The following is a 22,638-nucleotide window of genomic DNA, read 5'->3' as shown; positions in this document are numbered from 1 at the left end:
CTTCTTCCCCTCAGTGACCTCTACTCTCATCCACAGTGGAAGTTAGACCTATGCATCTGGGAACTATGCAGCAACCACTCAGAGGGCCCTACTCCCCTGGACCACAATCAAAGCTGTAACCATCTGAGCCAGGGCCAGGAGCGCACACCTGAGGAAGCTCTGGAGGAGCAATACCTCCTGGAGTCCATTGCCTGGCCAGAGCCTCCGCCCCAGCCCCAGCCCATACCCCTGGAACAGACCAGTGACCCTGCGAACAGCCATTTTACAGTGCTGCCAGCAGTGGGTGGGAGAGAGTGGCACGTGGGGGACCAGCTGGAGTCTCTGGTCCTAATGAAAGATTTCCGGGGACATCCCAAGAGCCATGGTGGGGACTTCTTGCTGGCTAGGCTGCACTCCCCAGAGCTGGGGGCGGGCGTTGCAGGACAGGTGTTGGACCACCAGAATGGGACCTACTCTGCCATTTTCCTGTTACTGTGGGAGGGGTCTGTACAAGTGAAGGTGACACTAGTTCATCCTAGTGAGGCAGTTGCTGTTCTACGAAACTTGCGTGAAGAACGGCCCAACCGGGTGCTTTACAAGAGCCTGTTCAAATATGGATTACTGTCTGAGACCACAATGTGTAACCTTTGTCTGCCGACCAACCAGGAGCCGCTGTGCAATTACACAGACCCCCACACGGGTGAACCCTGGTACTGCTACAAGCCTAAGCAGCTGCTGAGCTGTGACACACGGATCAACCACTTCAAGGCAGGCTACCAGAAAGATCTGATAACCGACAAAGAAGCACTGCTCTTCCAGAGGTTAGAGTGGGGTAAAAAATAGTGTGTGGCAATGAGCGTATGTTTTACCTTAGATCTACGCAGCCTTTTCTCCAATATACAATTACAGAATGTTGTTCAGGTGATTGTTATTGCTTGCATTTGAACATTTCAAATTATTATTTTACTTTTTTCAGTGGCGTAAATCTCAAAACATGTATTCGGGCTAAGGGGTCTGCCAGTGTCACTGTGCTGCCTAAGAAGAAAGGTAGGAAAAAAATTGTTGCAGTGTGAAGACAAATCGGATAAAGTGATGGTAGCTGGTGCATCATGTTTCCTCTCTTATTTCAGACAAACCAGAGGTGGAAAGCAACCATGCAAAGCCAGCGCCTGTCAGGACCACTCCCACTGGGTATTACTTCCAAGGTTCATGGCAGTCCCTGGGTGATGTCGTGATGCGCCAGTTTAATGATCCAACTGCCATTACTCAGTGTTTGAAGGGCAAGGTGGTGTACATGTACGGAGACTCCACCGTTAGACAGTACTATGAGTTCCTCACCAACTTCTTGCCAGGTGAGTGCTGTTTGCCAAACCTATTACATCTCACACTCAGCTGTTTCAGGTGCATTCAAATTCTCTCTCTATAGATCCGTTGTGGATTAGGTTGAGAGCTTCAAGTTCCTTGGTGACCACATCACTAATTACCTAACATGGTCCACACACACCTGCACAGTCATGAAGAGAGCACGGCAGCACCTCTTCCCCCTCGGGAGGTTGAAAAGATTTGGCATGGGCCCTCGGATCCTCAAAAAGTTCTACAACTGCACCATCGAGAGCATCTCGACTGGCTGCAACACCACATAGTATGGCAAATGTGGACAGCCCAGTACATCACTGTGGCCAAGGTCCCTGCCATCCAAGACCTCTATATCAGACTCCAACCACTCAAGCCATAGACTGTTCACTCTGCTACCATCTGGCAAACGGTACCGGAGCATCGGCTCTCGGACCAACAGACTCTGAGACAGCTTCTACCCCCAAGTCATCAAACTGCTAAATTTCCAGACTGCTAAATATTCAATGAATGGTGCCCTAGCTATCTGCACTGACTCTATTTTGCACTAACCCTACACACACGCACTAGACTATATGTGCAAACCATATACACACTCACTAGACTATATATACACACACACTACATTGGCACTCCTAAACAAAACCAACACATTCACATGCACGACATGCGCACATAAACACATAACACACACACGCAGACCGACATAACACATTACACACACACACTCTCACACACACACACACACTTTCCATAAACGTCCTTTGCTGCTGCTGCTGCTCTGTTCTTTATTTTACTCATATTATTATCTATCCTGATGACTAGTCACTTTACCCTGCCTTCATGTATATACAGTTAGAGTCGGAAGTTTACATACACTTAGGTTGGAGTCATTAAAACTCGTTTTTCAACCACTCCACAAATTTCTTGTTAACAAACTATAGTTTTGGCATGTCTGTTAGGACATCTACTTTGTGCATGACACAAGTCATTTTTCCAACAATTGTTTACAGACAGATTATTTCACTTATAATTCACTGTATCACAATTCCAGTGGTTCAGAAGTGTACATACACTAAGTTGACTGTGCCTTTAAACAGCTCAGAAAAAAAATGGCTTTAGAAGCTTCTGATAGGCTAATTGACTAAATTTGAGTCAATTGGAGATGAACTTGTGGATGTATTTCAAGGCCTACCTTCAAACGCAGTGCCTCTTTTTGACATCATAGGAAAATAAAAAGAAATCAGCCAAGACCTCAGAAAAAAAATTGTAGACCTCCACAAGTATGGTTCATCCTGAAGGTACCACGTTCATCTGTACAGACAACAGTACGCAGGTATAAACACCATGGGACCACGCAGCCGTCATACCGCTCAGGAAGGAGACGCGTTCTGTCTCCTAGAGATGAATGCACTTTGGTGTGAAAAGTGCAAATCAATCCCAGATCAACAGCAAAGGACATTTTGAAGATGCTAGAGGAAACATGTACAAAAGTATCTATATACACAGTATCTATATCCTATATCGACATAACATGAAAGGTCGCTCAGCAAGGAAGAAGCCACTGCTCCAAAACTGCCATTAAAAAAAGCCAGACTACCGTTTTCAACTGCACATGGGGACAAAGCTTGTACTTTTTGGAGCAATGTCCTCTGGTCTGATGAAACAAAAATAGGACTGTTTGGCCATAATGCCCCTCGTTATGTTTGGAGGTAAAATGGGGAGGCTTGCAAGCCGAAGAATAACATCCCCACCGTGAAGCACAGGGGTGGCAGCATCATGTTGTGAGGGTGCTTTTACTGCAGGAGGGACTGATGTACTTCACAAAATAGATGGCATTATGACAAAAGAAAATTATGTGGATATATTGAAGCAACATCTCAAGACATCAGTCAGGACTTTAAAGCTTGGTCGCAAATGGGTCTTCCAAATGAACAATGACCCCAAGCAAACTTCCAATATTGTGGCAAAATGGCTTAAGGACAGCAAAGTCAAGGTATTGGCGTGGCCATTACAAAGCCCTGATCTCAAACCTATAGAATATTTGTGGACAGAACTGAAAAAGCATGTGCGAGCAAGGAGGCCTACAAACCTGACTCAGTTACACCAGCTCTGTCAGGAGGAATGGGCCATAATTCACCCAACTTATTGTGGGAGGATTGTGGAACGTTTGACCCAATTTAAACAAAGTTGGAAGTTTACATACACCTTAGCCAAATACATTTAAACTCAGTTTTTCACAATTCCTGACATTTAATCAGAGTAATAGTTCCCTGTCTTAAGTCAGTTAGGATCACCACTTTATTTTAAAAATGCAAAATGTCAGAATAATATAAGATAATTATTTATTTCAGCTTTTATTTCTTTCATCACATTCCCAGTGGGTCAGACGTTTACATACACTCAATTAGTATTTGGTAGCATTGCCTCTAAATTGTTTAACTTGGGTCAAACGTTTTAGGTAGCCTTCCACAAGCTTCCCCCAATAAGTTGGGTGAATATTGTCCCTTTCTTCCTGACAAATCAAATCAAATCAAATTTTATTTGTCACATACACATGGTTAGCAGATGTTAATGTGAGTGTAGCGAAATGCTTGTGCTTCTAGTTCCGACAATGCAGTGATAACCAACAAGTAATCTAACTAACAATTCCAAAACTACTGTCTTATACACAGTGTAAGGGGATAAAGAATATGTACATAAGGATATATGAATGAGTGATGGTACAGGGCAGCATACAGTAGATGGTATCGAGTACAGTATATACATATGAGATGAGTATGTAGACAAAGTAAACAAAGTGGCATAGTTAAAGTGGCTAGTGATACATGAATTACATAAGGATGCAGTCGATGATATAGAGTACAGTATATACGTATGCATATGAGATGAATAATGTAGGGTAAGTAACATTATATAAGGTATATAAGGGGGCGGGGCTGGTGCCAGTGCAAAGTCGAATAATCGAAATCGAAAACATCGTAGGCTACATAAAGGCCGAGGTCTGAATTTAAACTGAACTACAAATGTACTGGGAATGTATTGGACAGAGTATGATGGAGTTGCAGAAGAAAAGCATGAGAAGTGTATGGCCTAATTTTCCACCTGTAGGCTACCTTTAGATCAAGCCAGAATGAAAGGTGGATGGGTGGTGATTAGTCTATTTTGGTTGCTGTATCAGATATGAAAATGATACATTAGCATTGCAATCCTTTTCGATTTGATTCTATTCTTTAATATTCTGTGAATATTTGAGCATTTTCCAGCTGTCAATCAAGTGTAGCAGATGTCCAAACTGATGCGTAAAAGGCGCATAGCTTTCTGCAAGCATGAGCTGAGGCCCTTATCCAATATATTGCAGGCTTCAATTATGAAGGCCTCTTTAAGATAACTTTATATTTATCCATGATTCCTTTATAAAGCCGCTTGACTGACATGCTTCTTTGCACTTTTTATCAATTGCTGCTTTTATCCATGTATTTTCAGAATTTGACCACTCGTCTAGCTTATCAGAATTATTGAGGTTCCATTAGCGAATGATCAATGATCAATAATTTGTCCTATACTAAAGGTTATTTAGAATGCAAGATTAATAATAATATAAAGACAACGTATGTAAACATCCATGTGTAAAGAACAACCCTGTCCAGACATGTTTGGATAATATGTTGCGCCGTTCAGAGATGCAATTTGTATCCTACTCCTTAACTTAACCTGTATGTTTTTACTGAGGTAAAAAAGTGTCACAAGTGTCCTTTTTATTTATACTGTGCAATAATTGTATTTTATACACATATCCAGATGTGGTGCACATTTTAGGGATGGGAGAGATTCACTGAATATTTATTTGAATGGCTGTGGACAGGTTGAGGTTATCGGGACAGTAGCCTATTGCGCCCAGTCTTAAATCGTTGGATAACAAAAGTAGGCTGTAATGATGAGAGTATAAAACTATTGTCTATACAAGTGTGCTGTTTTCTGTCGATTTACACAGCTTGGGTCATAACAGGAGGTCCAAGGCAGTTTCGATTCATTTGCATACAGGTAGGGACCAGGAAATCTGGTCCAAATACGGATGAAGTGGGCAGAGAAGAGACATATATTTAATTAAGTGTAGACAACAAATCTCGATCAGATAGTGATCAAATCTTGATGGCGACAACCATGTTTATGCAAGGTGCAATCATGGCTTCTGTCACATATATATATATATATATCAGTGCCTTGCGAAAGTATTCGGCCCCCTTGAACTTTGCGACCTTTTGCCACATTTCAGGCTTCAAACATAAAGATATAAAACTGTATTTTTTTGTGTAGAATCAACAACAAGTGGGACACAATCATGAAGTGGAACGACATTTATTGGATATTTCAAACTTTTTTAACAAATCAAAAACTGAAAAATTGGGCGTGCAAAATTATTCAGCCCCTTTACTGTCAGTGCAGCAAACTCTCTCCAGAAGTTCAGTGAGGATCTCTGAATGATCCAATGTTGACCTAAATGACTAATGATGATAAATACAATCCACCTGTGTGTAATCAAGTCTCCGTATAAATGCACCTGCACTGTGATAGTCTCTGAGGTCCGTTAAAAGCGCAGAGAGCATCATGAAGAACAAGGAACACACCAGGCAGGTCCGAGATACTGTTGTGAAGAGGTTTAAAGCCGGATTTGGATACAAAAAGATTTCCCAAGCTTTAAACATCCCAAGGAGCACTGTGCATGCGATTATATTGAAATGGAAGGAGTATCAGACCACTGCAAATCTACCAAGACCTGGCCGTCCCTCTAAACTTTCAGCTCATACAAGGAGAAGACTGATCAGAGATGCAGCCAAGAGGCCCATGATCACTCTGGATGAACTGCAGAGTTCTACAGCTGAGGTGGGAGACTCTGTCCATAGGACAGCAATCAGTCGTATATTGCACAAATCTGGCCTTTATGGAAGAGTGGCAAGAAGAAAGCCATTTCTTAAAGATATCCATAAAAAGTGTTGTTTAAAGTTTGCCACAAGCCACCTGGGAGACACACCAAACATGTGGAAGAAGAAACCAAAATGGTCAGATGAAACCAAAATGGAACTTTTTGGCAACAATGCAAAACGTTATGTTTGGCGTAAAAGCAACACAGCTCATCACCCTGAACACACCATCCCCACTGTCAAACATGGTGGTGGCAGCATCATGGTTTGGGCCTGCTATTCTTCAGCAGGGACAGGGAAGATGATTAAAATTGATGGGAAGATCTGCAAAAGACCTGAGACTGGGGCGGAGATTTGTCTTCCAACAAGACAATGATCCAAAACATAAAGCAAAATCTACAATGGAACGGTTCAAAAATAAACATATCCAGGTGTTAGAATGGCCAAGTCAAAGTCCAAACCTGAATCCAATCGAGAATCTGTGGAAAGAACTGAAAACTGCTGTTCACAAATGCTCTCCATCCAACCTCACTGAGCTCGAGCTGTTTTGCAAGGAGGAATGGGAAAAAATGTCAGTCTCTCGATGTGCAAAACTGATAGACATACCCCAAGCGACTTACAGCTGTAATCGCAGCAAAAGGTGGCGCTACAAAGTATTAACATAAAGGGGCTGAATAATTTTGCACGCCCAATTTTTCAGCTTTTGATTTGTTAAAAAAGTTTGAAATATCCAATAAATGTCGTTCCACTTCATGATTGTGTCCCACTTGTTGTTGATTCTTCACAAAAGAATACAGTTTTATGTCTATGTTTTGAAGCCTGAAATGTGGCAAAAGGTTGCTAAGTTCAAGGGGGCCGAATACTTTCGCAAGGCACTGTGTATATATCGCAACATTAATCTCACTCTCTCTCTGTTACAGAGTTGAAGGATTTCAACCTTCGAAGTCCGGTGAAGGCTGGGCCCTTCATGGCGGTGGACATCCCCCACAATATCCTGCTGAAGTACCGCAGCCATGGCCCCCCCATCACATGGACCCCTCTCAGCATCAGTCAGCTGCGCTATGTAGCTAATGAGCTGGATGGCCTGGCCGGGGGCTCAGACACTGTTGTAGTCATCAGTGTTTGGGCCCATTTCTGTACCTTCCCTGTGCAGGTTTACATTCGTCGACTCCGCCACATTCGAAGAGCGGTTGTGCGGCTTCTGAACCGGGCTCCGGGGACTGTGGTAGTGGTGCGCTCGGCAAACCTCCGGGCCCAAAGCCTAAAAGAGACCCTCATCGTCAGTGACTGGTTTTCGGTTCAGTTGGACGGGGTGATCAAGGCCATGTTTAGGGGCCTGAATATCAAGTTAGTGGATGCCTGGGAGATGACCCTTGCCCACCACCTCCCACACAATATCCACCCGCACCCTCCGATCATTAAGAACATGATAAACACTATCCTCTCTCATATCTGCCCAGTGAAGAACTAGCAGAGAAATTACATTATTTCTGGCACAATTTACAAAATAACTAGCATGGGTGGAGCGTTGTCCGACTAGGTTACATGATTCATCACTTGAGCCTGCTAAATTTTAACATCTACGATCAAAAAGTATGTCTCTACGCAATTAAGAGTCTAAATGGCAATGGCATCCTACTAGCATATCTAGTGACAGAAAGATCGCCTCAAATCAACATGTAGCTTTTGTCCAGGCTGCTCTCTCCAAATTCCAAAGATTGCAATTTATTGTACAATGAAATCGTTTTTTTTCTTACAGTTGTGGTTTTATTCTTTGTACTGTGCCTCTGCTTTAAAAAGAAAGGAATTCCCTTTTCAATAAAAAAAAGCCATTTATGGAATTTTTTCAAAGGTGTGTGAAACTGGTGATGTCAGTCTTTTTGTGCCCACTTTGGTTTTGGAAAAGTGTTTGACGGAAAGACACCAACCCAAGGGACACCTGCCCACGGGGCTCAAATGTTTTAATGATAAGGTTTCGTTTCAATGATAAGGTTGTGTCCAAGTGCCCTACAGAAACAAGGGTGTGCAGATTTGTTGGCGTCATGGTTGCACCACTACTACAGCAGAAACGGCCTGCTTCTCACCCAACCAGGTCAACAATGTTAATCAAGTTTTGATGGAGCGCGCAATTGGCATGCTGACTGCAGGAATGTCCACCTGAGCTGTTGCCAGAGAATCTATTGTTCATTTCTCTACCATAAGCCGCCTCCACCGTCATTTTAGAGAATTTGGCAGTACGTCCAACTGGCCTCACAACACAGACCATGTGTAATCACGCCAGCCCAGGACCTCCACATCCAGCTTCTTCACCTGCGGGATCATCTGAGACCAACCACCCGGACAGCTGATGAAACTGTGAGTTGGCACAACCGAAGAATTTCTCCACAAACTGCCAGGAACCGTCTCAGCCGAAGCTGTGCTCTTCATGGATGAAACCCGGTTTCAGCTGTACTGGGCAGATGGCAGACGGTGTATGGCTTTGTGTGTGCGACAAGTGCTACCAATTTATTTATATATATGTTTTTGTTTTTGCCCTGCCTGCTCATCAACATTTTCTGGTGCGGTTGTTTTTCTAACGTTCCTTTATTGCCTGGTCAGACTCTGGCAAAATATCATCAAATCAGATGGGGCTAGTCATAGTTCAAGTCTTTGAGACAAATAAGCCAATCGTAGTGCTAGGGCGTGACAGACAATCCAGTCAGAGGCACTCCGTAGCAGTTATTTTGGTCTGTCTTCACCTAAAGGATTCTCTTGCTTTATCAGGTAAGATAAGACTACAGATGATGTTTATGCATGTATCAACAATCAAAGTTGATTTCAAGAAATATAAATGGAAAGTTAAAACAAGAAAGCATATCTTAGGAAAGTTGTGTAGCCTCTTTATCCATTTTTGGACTTACAAATTAATTATATATAAACATGAATTCTTAAAGAATATAACTGATTAATGTGTCATGGGAGGAATTCCGACCTGAGTTAAGAACTAGTAAATGGAATGGAATTCCCTTTTTATGCACTTCTCTCTCTCTGGACCTTGAACTTAAGCATGAGAATAGCATGCTATTCACTAGCTATTTGTTGGCAGTGGTGATCGAATCAATGAAGGTGTGGCGGATGTGTGTCTACAGATATAGCGTAATCTGAATTTGACTTTACAGGTGAGGAAGCCATGAGTAAGGTCAAGCAACCTGTCAGTTCCAAGTGCATTTAATTTTCTCCAGATCGAAATAACACCATTCTCCGTGCACAGAAATGTATAACTGACAATTGCTATTGATTAGAACTATAGAGCATTGGGAAAGTATTCTGACCCCTTGACTTCATCCATATTTAGTTACCTTATAGCCTTTTTTCTCTCATCAATCTACACCAAATACCCCATAATGAAACAGGTTTTTATACATTTTTACACGTTTATTTAAAAAAATGAACATGTAAATATCACATTTACAGAAGTATTCAGACCTTTTACTCAATACTTTGTTGAAGCACATTTGGCAGCGGATATAGCCTCGAGTCTTCTTGGGTATGACATTACAAGCTTGGCACACCTTTATTTGGGGAGTTTCTGCCATTCTTCTCTGCAGATCCTCTCAAGCGCTATCAGGTTGGATGGGGAGCGTCGCTGCACAGCTATTTTCAGGTCTCTCCAGAGATGTTCGATCAGAGTCAAGTCCGGCCTCTGGCTGGGCCACTCAAGGACATTCAGAGACTTGTCCCAAAGCCACTCCTGCATTGTCTTGGCTGTGTGCTTAGGGTCATTGTACTGTTGGAAGGTGTACGTTTGCCCCGGGCTGAGATCCTGAGGGTTCTGGAGCAGCTTTTCATCAAGGATCTCTCTGTACTTTGCTCTGTTAATCTTTTCCTCGATCCTGACTAGTCTCCCGGTCCCTGCAGCTGAAAAACATCACCACAGCATGATGCTGCCACCACCATGCTTCACCGTAGGGATGGGGCCAGGTTTCCTCCACACGTGACGCTTGGAGTTCAGTCTTGGTTTCATCAGACCAGACAATCTTGTTTCTCATGGTCTGAGAGTCTTTAGGTGCCTTTTGGCGGGCTGTCATGTGCCTTTTACTGAGGAGGGTCTTCCGTCTGGCCACTCCCATAAAAGCCTGATTGGTGGAGTGTTGCAGAGATGGTTGTCCTTCTGGAAGGTTCTCCCATCTCCACAGAGGAAATCTGGAGCTCTGTTAGAGTGAACATTGGGTTCTCGGTCACCTCCCTGACCAAGGCTCTTCTCCCCCATTTGATAAATTTGGCCAGGCGGCCAGCATCAGGAAGATGCTCTTCCATTTAAGAATAATGGGGGCCATCCACTGTGTTCTCTGGGACCTTCATAGCTGTAGAAATGTTTTGGTACCCTTCCCCAGACTTGTACCTCAACACAATCCTGTCTCAGAGCTCTATGGACAATTCCTTCAACCTCATGACTTGTTTTTTTCTCTGGTATTTACTGTCAACTGTGGGACCTTATACAGTATATAACCTTATATAGCCTTTCCAAATCATGTCCAATCAATGAAATGTACCACAGGTGGACTTCAATCACGTTGTAGAAACATCTCAAGGATGATCAATGGAAACAGGATGCACCTGAGCTCAATTTAATTTATAAAAAAATAAAATTGCACAAATTTCTTAAAACCTATTTTCATTTTGTCATTATAGGATATTGAGTATAGTTTGATGAGGAAAACATATAATTTAATACATTTTAGAATAAGACTAACGTATCAAAATATGGAAAAAGTCAGTCTGAATATGTTCCGAAGGCACTGTAGGTAAATTAATAATCCGTTTGGATAAGGGGTTTGTAAACATGAATGACAATTGTTTTATATCTATTTTACCTTATGATCGCTGGAAAGAAATGTGAAACCAGTCATGGAAACAAACTTAAAAGCATGTCAACACGACAGGTATTTATTCCCCTTTCCCACAGTGAAGTATGAAATGCGGTGTCGTTATGCAGAATTTAAATTGTATGTCCCAAGCTACAGTAGCGCCGAACCTACCAAGTAATTTCTGCGCTCTAGAATGTTTGAATTACCGTAACACTTGAATGAAATACAGTCTCAAATCACTGCCTATCCAACATTAGGCATATACTATGATTCGATGAAGAATAACATTTCATTTAAAGATAAATATGGAAGGTTAAAAAGCAAGCCTATCTTGGGAAAGTTATGTATAGCCTCTTTAATTAAAACTACTTCAAGATCGGTAACGTAGGCTAATGTGATTAGCATGAGGTAGTAAGAAACCAAAAAAATCCCAGGACATAGACATATCTGATATGTGCAGAAAAGCCTCTTTTAAGGCATATTGATAGAACTGACCTTTTTCTGAGACAGCGTATTTGTCTATTCAGTCAATTAAAAGAGTGAAATAAAAATGCATTAAACCCTGAAGAATTTAAAATGCACTAACATAATAAATTATTTGTGAAGCATCTAGCCCAAGGGTAGCCCAAGGCTTTTTGTCTCGAGGGCCACATCAGGATTTCGAAATTCAAAGGAGAGCCGCACAGAGTTATTATATGGAAACGGTGGCACCAACACTGGGAGGACTTTGTAACTATCATTCATTATTACTGTGAGTGTTACTTTTATGACTGGGAGCAATAAAGGGGCAATCTGTAGTTCAAACAATTACAAACCAGGAACCCCCGCCACTGTTTTGGTTAACAGCTGAGGGATAGGGCTGGAAAAATGTAACCATTCTCAAATAGACACATCTATAGACAGTGCTACCAAGAAACATCCAGCGCTATGATGGTCCTCTGCTGCAGAGGACAAGTTCATTAGAGTTACCAGCCTCAGAAATTGCAGCCCAAATAAATGCTTCACAGAGTTCAAGTAACAGACACATTCCAACATCAACTGTTCAGAGGAGACTGTGTGAATCAGGCCTTCGTGGTCGAATTGCTGCAAAGAAACCAATACTAAAGGACACTAATAAGAAGAAGAGACTTGAGAGGGCCAAGAAACACAAGCAATGGACATTAGACCAGTGGAAATCTGTTCTTTGGTCCAAATGTTTGATTTTTGGTTCCAACCGCCGTGTCTTTGTGAGACTCAGAGTAGATGAACGGATGATCTCTGCATGTGTGGTTCCCACAGTGAACCATGGAGGAGATGTGGGGCTGCTTTGCTGATGACACTGTCAATTATTTATTTAGAATTCAAGGCACACTTAACCAGCATGGCTACCACAGCATTCTGCAGCAATACGCCATCCCATCTGGTTTGTGTTTAGTGGGACTATAATTAGTTTTTCAACAGGACAATGGCCCAAAACACCTCCAGGCTGTGTAAGGGCTATTTGACCAAGAAGGAGAGTGATGGAGTGCTGTATCAGATGACCTGGCATCAACCCAATTGCGATGGTTTGGGATGAGTTGGACTGCAGAGTGTAGGAAAAGCAGCCCACAAGTGCTCAGCATATGTGGGAACTCCTTCAAGACTATTGGAAAAGCATTCCAGGTGAAGCTGGTTGAGAGAATGCCAAGAGTGTGCAAAGCTGTCATCAAGACAAAGGGTGGCTACTTTGAAGAATCTAAAATCTAAAATATATTTTAATTGGTTTAACAATTTTTTGGTTACTACATGATTCCATGTGTGTTTTTTCATAGTTTTGATGTCCTCACTATTCTACAGTTTAGCAAATATTAAAAATAAAGAAAAACCCTTGAATGAGGATGTGGGTCCAAACTTTTGAATGGTACTGTATGTTACAGCACTTTGGTTTCACTAATAAATATGTTCAACTGCGGCCTCCCGAGATTCTGGGTTCGAGCCCAGGATTTGTTGCAGCCGGCCACGCCCGGGAGGCCCATGCGTCGGCGCACAATTGGCCCAGTGTCGGGAGGGTTTGGCTGGCAGGGATATCCTTGTCTCATCACGCACTAGCGACTCCTGTGGCGGGCTTAGCGCAGTGCACGCTGACACTGTTGCCAGGTGTACGGTGTTTCCTCCGACACATTGGTGTGGCTGGCTTCCGGGTTGGATGGGTATTGTGTCAAGAAGCAGTGCGGCTTGGTTGGGTTGTGTTTTGGAGGACGGCTCTTGGTTGGGTTGTGTTTCGGAGGACGCATGGCTCTTGACCTTCACCTCTCCCGAGGCCGTACGGGAGTTGCAGCGATGGATACCATGAAATTGGGGTAAAATAATAAAAATATATAGTTTTGAACTGGAACTGTCTGCTGTCATTTTAAAATAGGATAGATGGGCTATATGGTCTACTACGGTATAGGTCAAATGTGATAGTCCGCCTATAACCAGCCTGAGTAGGCCTATAACTAAATTAATATATAATAATAATATATGCCATTGCGGACGCTTTTATCCAAAGCGACTTACAGTCATGTGTGCATACATTCTACGTATGGGTGGTCCCGGGAATTGAACCCACTACCCTGGCGTTACAAGCGCCATGCTCTACCAACTGAGCTACAGAAGGACCATTCTAGTCTATTCAAAGTTTAGAAATTAATCAAATGTTAAATTAGTTATAATCAGGGTGGTTAATGCGGGTCAATGTGAAGAAAAATCCACCTGCACTCGGCCCCGCCTCACCTAAGCCAATCAAGAGGTACTTCTGCGTTGCCTCTTTGGCGTACGACTAACTTTTTACTTAACAGTACGTGTTAAAATGAATAGACGATGAGTAAACAGTATGCAGTTTAAGTATGTAGTACGCTATGATGGGTATTTTACATTGCCTGTGTCTTCTTTCAGGTCTGTGTGCTTCTCTCACAATGGACTTTAAAGGTGCGTATCTGTGTTCTAGACCCTTGCCATGTGGCTTGACGGTTTTTGAAACTGCACGTGAAGAAACTTTCAAAGTTCTTGAAATCCGGATTGACTGACCTTCAGGTCTTAAAGTAATGATGGACTGTCTGTTCTCTTTGCTTATTTGAGCTGTTGTTGCCATCATATGGACTTGGCCTTTTACCAAATAGGGCTATCTTCTGTATACCACTCCTACCATGTCACAACACAACTGATTGGCTCAAACACATTAAGAAGGAAAGAAATTCCACAAATTACATTTTAACAAGGCACACCTGTTAATTGAAATGCATTACAGGTGACTAGACTACCTCATGAAGCTGATTTAGAGAATGCCAAGAGTGTGCAAAGCTGTCATCACAGCAAACATTTGCCCATTATTCTCTTCAAAATCCTTCAAGCTCTGTCAAACGTGTTGTTGATCATTGCTAGACAACCATTTTCAGGTCTTTCCATAGATTTTCAAGTAGATTTAAGTCAAAACTGTAACTCGGCAACTCAGGAACATTCACTTTCTTCTTGGTAAGCAACTCCAGTGTATATTTGGGCCTTGTGTTTTAGGTTATTGTCCTGCTGAAAGGTGAATTAATCTTCCAGTGGCTGGTGGGAAGCAGACAGAACTGTGTTTTCCTCTAGGATTTTTCCTGTGCTTAACTCCATTCTGTTTATTTTTTATCCTGAAAAACTCCCCAGTCCTTAATGATTACAAGCATACCCATAACATGATGCAGCCACCACTATGCTTGAAAATATGGAGAGTGTTAGTCAGTAGTGTGTCATATTGGATTTGCCCCAAACTTACTGTAACACTTTGTTTTCAGGACAAAAAGTGAATTGCCTTGCCAATTTGTAGTATTACTTTAGTGTCTTGTTGCAAACAAGATGCATGTTTCGTAATATTTGGTCTTTGATCTTTGTGGTTGAATTGGTGTTTGAAATGTACTGTTCAACTGAGGGACCTTGTATGTGTGGGGTATAGAGTTTAGGTAGTCATTGAAAAACCATGTTAAACACTTATTGCACAATCCATGCAACGTATTATTATATGATTATGTTACTGTTTACTCCTGGACTTATTTAGGCTTGCCTAAACAAAGGGGTTGCATATGTATTCACTCAAGGCATTTCAGCTTTTCTTTTTTGATTAATTTGTACACATTTTTAAAAACATAAATCCTCTTAGGCCAGTGAATAAAAATCTTGATTTAATCCATTTTAAATTCAGGCTGGAACAAAACAACATTGTTGATAAAGGTCAAGGTCTTGACAAAGGTCTTTGTGTGAATACTTTCTGAAAGCACTGTAGAGTACTGTACAGTACTATCTTTTTAATGTCAAGAGGTCTCCCACCGGGGGGCATGGCTAAGATATAGATAGCAAGGGCCTATACCAAGGGTATTCACCTCTTACCCTCGTAGGTCCAGAGCCTGCTGGTTTTCTGTTCTACCTGATAAATAATTCCACCCACCTGGTGTCCCAGGTCTAAATCAGTCCTTGATTGATTTCGAGGGTAACAATTAAAAAACACAGTGGAGTTTGAGGGGTCTATACGGTAAGTGGTGAACCGTCAGGGCCTTCTAGGCCTTCAGAAAAGGCCAAAGGATTTCTTAAAATGTATATGTCTTACATACATTTAGTTTTAATTTCCATTTACTCTTCACAGTAATTGTAATAATTTTCAGATTTCATCTCTTCAGTTTGTGTTGGAAAGAGAAGGGCTAATACCGAAAAGGAAATTCTCCAGTCGACATTTTCTGGGTAGAAAACTATAGCTAGCTCAGCCAGCCATTGGCTAGGTCTTCAGAGGCTGGACAGAAGGCCTCTGTCCAGCTTCTGTTTTAGAGCAGAATTTGAGTGACAGTGGAATGAACCAATCACATTTTGAATTGCAATGGATGTGAAAAGTTTTTTAAACATTTTTTTAAGAGACGTGTCTTACGAAGGCCTAGATAACTCACTACTGAGAGCGCAAGAGGTAATGAATTCATAATACAGAATAGCAGGCTAATAACAGCCAATAGAGTAGGTGGTGGCAATACAGTAATACAAAGGCTTTGATGATTTGAATCAGGTGTGTAGTGCTAGGGCAAAAACAAAACTGTACACCCCTTTGGGTCACCAAGACCAGGATTGAGAACCACTGCACTGCATAGGTTGTAGTCTGCCATAAAACCTTGAAGAAGAAGAAGCGAGAGCAATAGAAAATAATTTGTGTTTCAAGCAGTAGTTTTCCCACGCTAACAACGTTCACTAGCTTGTGTATTAGTAGTGTGACAATGGAGACAGCAGCTGCAGCAGCTGTGGATTTTGTTGCACATTTTCTAGCATCAGTTCTTTCAAACGTTGTTTACAAATGATCATAATCTGGTGAGTTGCACTGTTTTTTTTGTTGCAGTTCGCTTGCTGTTAGCTATCTCTTTGAAAATAATGACTGAAACATTTCAGCATTTCAACTTTAGATGAACGGTTAGTGTGATGAAAGTGATCAAATATATTTGCAAATGTACTAGCTGGTTTGTCAATTTAATTTTGGACATGGAATGGTGGTGCTCTTGTATTGTTCTGACTAGATGGGGCCTACTGGAGTGAATGGGCTGCTTACACTTTTACATTATTTGATCTTGTGTGTGACTGCTGTCTCCTGTTGTCTATCAGCCGTGTCTGTGTTTAACCAAAATGGGCTCTCCTTCAGCGCCATGGAGTGCACAGGTATTATGGTCGCTGTCCTTTCAACACCACGAGCCTGTCACCATTGATGTGACACTGTTGTTGATGCTATTGACTGTGGTGTTTGCTACCATGTGTTGTGTAAATAGTGCATTATTTTATGCTGTGGGTTATGTGTCCATGCTGTTTCTGTCTCTCTGCGTGTGCCAGCCCGAAGCGCCGCCAAGCCTGTCTGATTCATTCATAATGTCATCATAAATAATTGCTCCTCCTTCACTAGAACTGGAATGGTCCAGACTACAGAAGATATGTTGGGCGCATTAAGTGATCTAGATTTTTTAACATATATATATATATTTCATATTGAAAGATTTTTTTTGAAGGTCCTATAATTACGGTTCGCCACTGCTTAGAAATTGTATGCAATATTATAAAATGAGTTGTTTGGATCCTGAATGCTTATTGGTTGATAGCAGGGAGTTAGTTATTCACCACAATCCCCAGGTAATGGCTGTTAAAAGTTCCATTTAAACTATCATGTGCCTTCACTGTCCCACAACCCAGCCAGTCAATTCATAAACTTAATCTTCCCTGGAAAATGTCAAATATATTTCCCCATGCTACTAGGCTAGCATTTGGTTAGCAACAGTTGGGGTTTGTCCAAACCTTGCTGCTCAGATTCTCTGACCTGCGCGGCAATGTTGCAGTTTATTTTTCTGTGATCTACATCATGCCATAGAGAATGAATATGTTTGGACGAGACTGACTGCTTCTCTGAGCCAGGCGAATTCATTTATCAGGATCCAGGAAATGGCAAATGAAAAGGCACAGTTTGCTGTCATTTCAGCAGCTTGATGTGATTGTGTGTTAGCTTTAGTTGGCTAGCTAGTAACACTGTCCCCAGGCTCTAATTGCCATTGTATTGAATCTGGTAACAGTGTGGGACTGTTTGGAACTTATGGTGTGTTCATTTACTGAGTGACGGGAGAGGGAAGGAGCCGGCATTAGATGGGGCTTAGAAAAATGTTTGGCTAGCAACTTCAGAATCTCAGAACTAACGACGGACTTTTTCCATGACTATATCATATGGTGTTATCATATGAATAAAAATATATTTACTGATTTAAACAAAAGTTTTTAATCAAATCATGTTAATCCTTTTTTATATGTTGGCAACCGTTTTATAAAAGCCCTTAAACATGGTAATTACTGTGAATAGCATCCTCCTAAGGGTTGTTTCCCCAGCCCTTCGCGACCAGCCTAATTAAACAACGGGTTCGTCTAATACTGAATGCTGATTCCAGACGTTGTCTATTCCACAAGTTACCACAGGCTAAATCTATGGCGTTAAAATGCCTATTTACTCTGTTCCATCTGACTGCACAATCCACTCTCATCAGCTCAGCCAGGCAATTTAGAAACTTGATCTCCACTATAAAAAGCATCTAGACATTGTCTAATTACTTTTAAACGACTGTAACATTTAGTTTTCAACCACGGATATTCGTATAAACCTTGCTCTCTGGCATGTACAACATTGTTTCAATATTCAAATTCGATCTCCAGCTTGTCCCATAGTAATGAAAGTGTTGGGATGAGACAGACAGGTAGGCAGCTTTTCTTAGCCAGTCGAAATCATGAATCAGCATCATTTTATGGATATACACAAAGAACTATCAATAGAAAACATAAAACAAAACAAAGTGCAGCTAGTTTGAAGTATGTCCAGCTTCAGTTGGAAGTGATTGTGTTAGCTGTGTTGTTGGCTAGCTCCTCTGAACAACAGTATCCCGACGAGAGCACATTTTCTATGCCAGGTTAAATCGCGCATCAATAGCTCATTGTTATGGATGTGTCCAAATAAATGTCACTAGAAAATGTCACTTATTCAAATAATGATGCATTTGTATTTGTTTATGTTGGTAAACCGCTGTATAAAAGTGATAATGCCTTCGAAGACAGTGCTTGCAGGATATATTGGTGAAATGAGGTGTCATCCTTTTTTAAAATATTTTTTTACTTTTTGGAGTTCACCAATATATCATCAACACCGGGTTCGAAGGCATTATCACATTTCCCAATGTTTCTTGAACTTGGGATTTCTTTTGAACCTATCTTGTTTTGTTATATATAATGCTAATGAAAATGCTAATTAGTCTTGTCATGTATTCCCCCAGAATTGATCAGTGTCATTATCATTACCAGTATCGGTTCAATTATCCCCTACACCCATATTTTTATAGGTAAGTCGAAGTTACTTTGAAATGAAGTACACTTTGTACAAATAATGACAATGAAAAACAATTAGTGAATGCATCTCCATCATGGAAAAAAATGATGATACACCTTGTTCTTTATTCCCCAGCGTTGATCTCTCTCATCATCCGCTGTGTTGTTACAATCCTTGTTTCAGTTATCCCCTTGGTCCACTTTGTCATAGGTAAGTAGTAGTGAAGAAATACCATTTTGCAAAAACATTATTGCATAACCATTATGCAAAAGCTACCCTTCTAAAATTCCTTTACCTCTCTATCTTTAGGTGCTGAGTGCTTCAATGACTGCCCTGTTATGTTCTTCATCCCTATCTACCTGATAGGGTTGGGATGTTTTTATGTGGTCCTGGTGTTACTGTCTATGTTTATGGCCATCAAAGACTGTCAAGGGTTCTGCTCATGGGTCATATGGATCAGTCTGCTCATTCTGATGTTCTGCCTCTTTGCTGGTGAGCGAGATTCCCAATACAGACATATGTGGCACTGTTTGAACTTATTTTGAAAATGCATCCTTTCTCCCTTCCTTCAAGGAACAATCATGGCACACAAATTGTTGGTCCCATCTTTCATGAGCTGAAATCAAAGATCCCAGAAATGTTCCATACGCACAAAAAGCTTATTTCTCTCAAATGTTGTGCACAAATTTGTTAACATCCCTTTTAGTGAGCATTTTATAATTTGTCAAGATAATCCATCCACCTGACAGGTGTGGCATATTTTGTCACACAACAGGACTTTAAGTAATTTCCACCAGAGCTGTTTGCCAGAGAATTTAATGTTCATTTCTCTATCATAAGCCGCCTCCAACGTTGTTTTAAAGAATTTGGCTGTACGTCCAACCGGCCTCACAACCGCAGGCCACATGTAACTACACCAGTCCAGGACCTCTACATCGGACATGTTGCCTTTATTTTTGTTCAGTATATTTTAGCTAGCTTGATAAGCTAGCTTACATTGCTAACTATAAAGTTGGCTATTTTGCTTAACATTGAAAATCGGGTACAGCTAGCTACATTATCAATATGGTTGAAAAGGTGAAAGGTCTGTGGTGAAAGGTCAGTTTTCTCCGTTTCCCATTTGTAATTACAATTTGGAGGGTCATTCATGTAAAATTTCCCTTTCGGAAATCCAAACTTCTGATAACTTCAACAGCATGTAAACACCCCACTAGACTCCTAGTCTCCAAATTTGATACATAGGTTCCTCTCCTTACAAGGAAGAAATTTGTTTCAGGGATCCACCATGATCCAAGAGCTGTGAGTCCAATTTCAACTGATGGTGGTAGTATGGCACCGGCTTGGACTCTGTCAATTATAATGTTATAAATATATTATATTTATACATTTATTTCCCTACCACTTTATCTACTATAGGTAGTGGGGTTGTTTTCTCTGTATTTCAAACAACAAGCTACAACCCGACCCTCAGCGACGGGAGCTCCAACCAGACCATTGCCAACGAGAGCTACAACCATACCTTCTGCAGTGGGAGCAACAACCAGTCCATCACCAACCCAGAGTACTGCAACAAAACTCTATACCTGTTTGCATTCTCTACCTCTCTGATATGGATCCTTATGGTTGTTCTGTTAACGGTTGGCCTCAAGTTCTATGGCTGCGTCAGAATTGAGATGATCTTAAAGAGCTTGGGGTTGTGGCTGTTAGGTCATGACCCTATTTATTTGTGTTTCGGAGAGTCCACTATACAATAAACAGCAGTCATACTCATATGGAGGCTATTATGAAAGGCAGCCCACAGGCGCTTTAGTTGAGTGTTAAATCTTTGGGTTACATTTTTGGAGGATGAGAACATCTTCAGAGAACTTGACCAATTAAAAGTGGATAGAAAGTCTTAATGGACCTGTATACCTTTTTAAATAATTTAATCTTGGAGTACTCCTTTTGTCTTTAATTGTCTTTTTCAAGGCATGTCTGGTTGATTATGCCTGCTTCAAAACGATTAGAGGAAAAAGTGTTTATTTACAGTTGTGCTTTCATTCTTTGTACTCTACCTTTTTGATTCAAAATAATAGCCTGTTAGAGAAATTGTTTGATAGTGTGTAAAGTGAATGGGTCATGCAGTTTGACATACTTTATCACAAAAAGGGACAACCAACTACACCACCACTTTCAATCTATGCGCTTGATATCTGACCAACAGATCACTGACCGTTTCGAATCCCACCGTACCTTCTCCGCTGTGCAATCCAGTTTCCGAGCTGGTCACGGGTGCACCTCAGCCACCCTCAAGGTACAAAACAATATCATAACCGCCATCGATAAAAGACAGTACTGTGCAGCGATCTTCATCGACCTGGCCAAGGCTTTCGACTCAGTCAATCACCGTATTCTTATCGGCAGACTCAACAGCCTTGGTTTCTCAAATGACTGCTTCGCTTGGTTCACCAACTACTTCTCAGAGTTCAGTGTGTCAAATCGGAGGGCCTGTTGTCCGGACCTCTGGCAGTCTCTATGGGGGTACCACAGGGTTCAATTCTCAGACCGAATCTTTTCTCTGTATATTTCAACGATGTCGCTCTTGCTGCAGGTGATTCCCTGACCCACCTCTATGCAGACGACACCATTCTGTATCTGGCCCTGCTTTGGACACTGTTAACAAACCTCTAAACGAGCTTCAATGCCATACAACACTCCTTCCGTGGCCTCCAACTGCTCCTAAACGCTAGTAAAACTAAATGCATGCTTTTGAACCGTTCGCTGCCCGCGCCCGCCCGACTAGCATTACTACTCTGGATGGTTCTGACTTAGAATATGTGAACAACTACAAATACCTAGGTGTCTGGCTGGACTGTAAACTCTCATTCCAGACTCATATTTAACATCTCAAATCGGGTTCTTATTTCGCAACAAAGCCTCCTTTACTCACGCCGCCAAACATACCCTCGTAAAACTGACTATCCTACCGAGCATCGACTTCAACGATGTAATTTACAAAATAGCCTCCAACACTCTACTCAGCAAACTGGATGCAGTCTATCACAGTGCCATCCGTTTTGTCACCAAAACCCCATCTACCATCCACTACTGCTCCTGTATGCTCTCGTCGGCTGGTCCTCGCTACATACTTGTCACCAGGTCATCTATAAATCTATGCTAGGTAAAGCTCCGCCTTATCTCAACTCACTGGTCATCCCCAAAGCCAACACCTCCTTTGACCGCCTTCCAGTTCTCTGCTGCCAATGACTGAAACGAATTGCAAAAATTGCTGAAGCTGGAGACTTTCCCTCACTAACTTTAAACATCAGATATCTGAGCAGCTAACTGATCGCTGCAGCTGTACACACTCCTTGTTGTCCCCAGTCCACCTGGCCGTGCTGCTGCTCCAGTTTCAACTGTTCTGCCTATGGCTATGGAACACTGACCTGTTCACTGTGCTTACTATTATTTGACCATGCGGGTCATTTATGGACATTTGAACATCTTGGCCATGTTCTGTTATAATCTTCACCCGGCACAGCCAGAAGAGGACTGGCCACCCCTCATAGCCTGGCTTTCTTTCTAGGTTTTGGCCTTTCTTGGGAGTCTTTCCTAGCCTACACCTGTATTTCTTGCTGTTTTGGGGTTTTAGGCTGGGTTTCTGTACAGCACTTTGACAAATCAGCTGATGTAAGAAGGGCTATATAAATTC

The 22,638-nt window shown here is 41.7% G+C and overlaps 2 protein-coding genes across 7 annotated transcripts in view; both read left to right on the top strand.

The window, feature by feature from the left end:
• LOC118368720 (NXPE family member 3-like) overlaps nucleotides 1-8,095 on the top strand; it is a 34,040-nt gene extending 25,945 nt beyond the window's left edge. For all 6 annotated transcript variants that reach the window (XM_035753050.2, XM_035753051.2, XM_035753048.2 and 3 more), the window contains exons 3-6: nucleotides 37-800; nucleotides 956-1,026; nucleotides 1,110-1,331; nucleotides 7,175-8,095. In XM_035753050.2, coding sequence (XP_035608943.2) covers nucleotides 37-800; nucleotides 956-1,026; nucleotides 1,110-1,331; nucleotides 7,175-7,725 — 1,608 coding nt within the window. In that variant the 3' untranslated portion in view covers nucleotides 7,726-8,095. The remainder of the gene's footprint in view (nucleotides 1-36; nucleotides 801-955; nucleotides 1,027-1,109; nucleotides 1,332-7,174) is intronic.
• Nucleotides 8,096-8,947: 852 nt separating this feature from the next.
• On the top strand, nucleotides 8,948-20,914 carry LOC118368748 (uncharacterized). The gene is made up of 6 exons (XM_035753109.1): nucleotides 8,948-9,017; nucleotides 13,997-14,029; nucleotides 18,895-18,960; nucleotides 19,083-19,157; nucleotides 19,257-19,439; nucleotides 20,364-20,914. Exons 2-6 carry the CDS (start codon nucleotides 14,017-14,019, stop codon nucleotides 20,699-20,701), a joined length of 675 nt encoding a protein of 224 aa, XP_035609002.1. The 5' UTR covers nucleotides 8,948-9,017; nucleotides 13,997-14,016; the 3' UTR covers nucleotides 20,702-20,914.
• The last annotated feature ends 1,724 nt before the right edge of the window (nucleotides 20,915-22,638 follow it).

The sequence above is a fragment of the Oncorhynchus keta genome, chromosome 35 (assembly GCF_023373465.1).
Source record: "Oncorhynchus keta strain PuntledgeMale-10-30-2019 chromosome 35, Oket_V2, whole genome shotgun sequence".
Taxonomy (NCBI): Eukaryota; Metazoa; Chordata; class Actinopteri; order Salmoniformes; family Salmonidae; genus Oncorhynchus; species Oncorhynchus keta.
The sequence above is the reverse complement of the archived record's forward strand: the minus strand, read 5'-3'. Positions and strand labels throughout refer to the sequence as shown.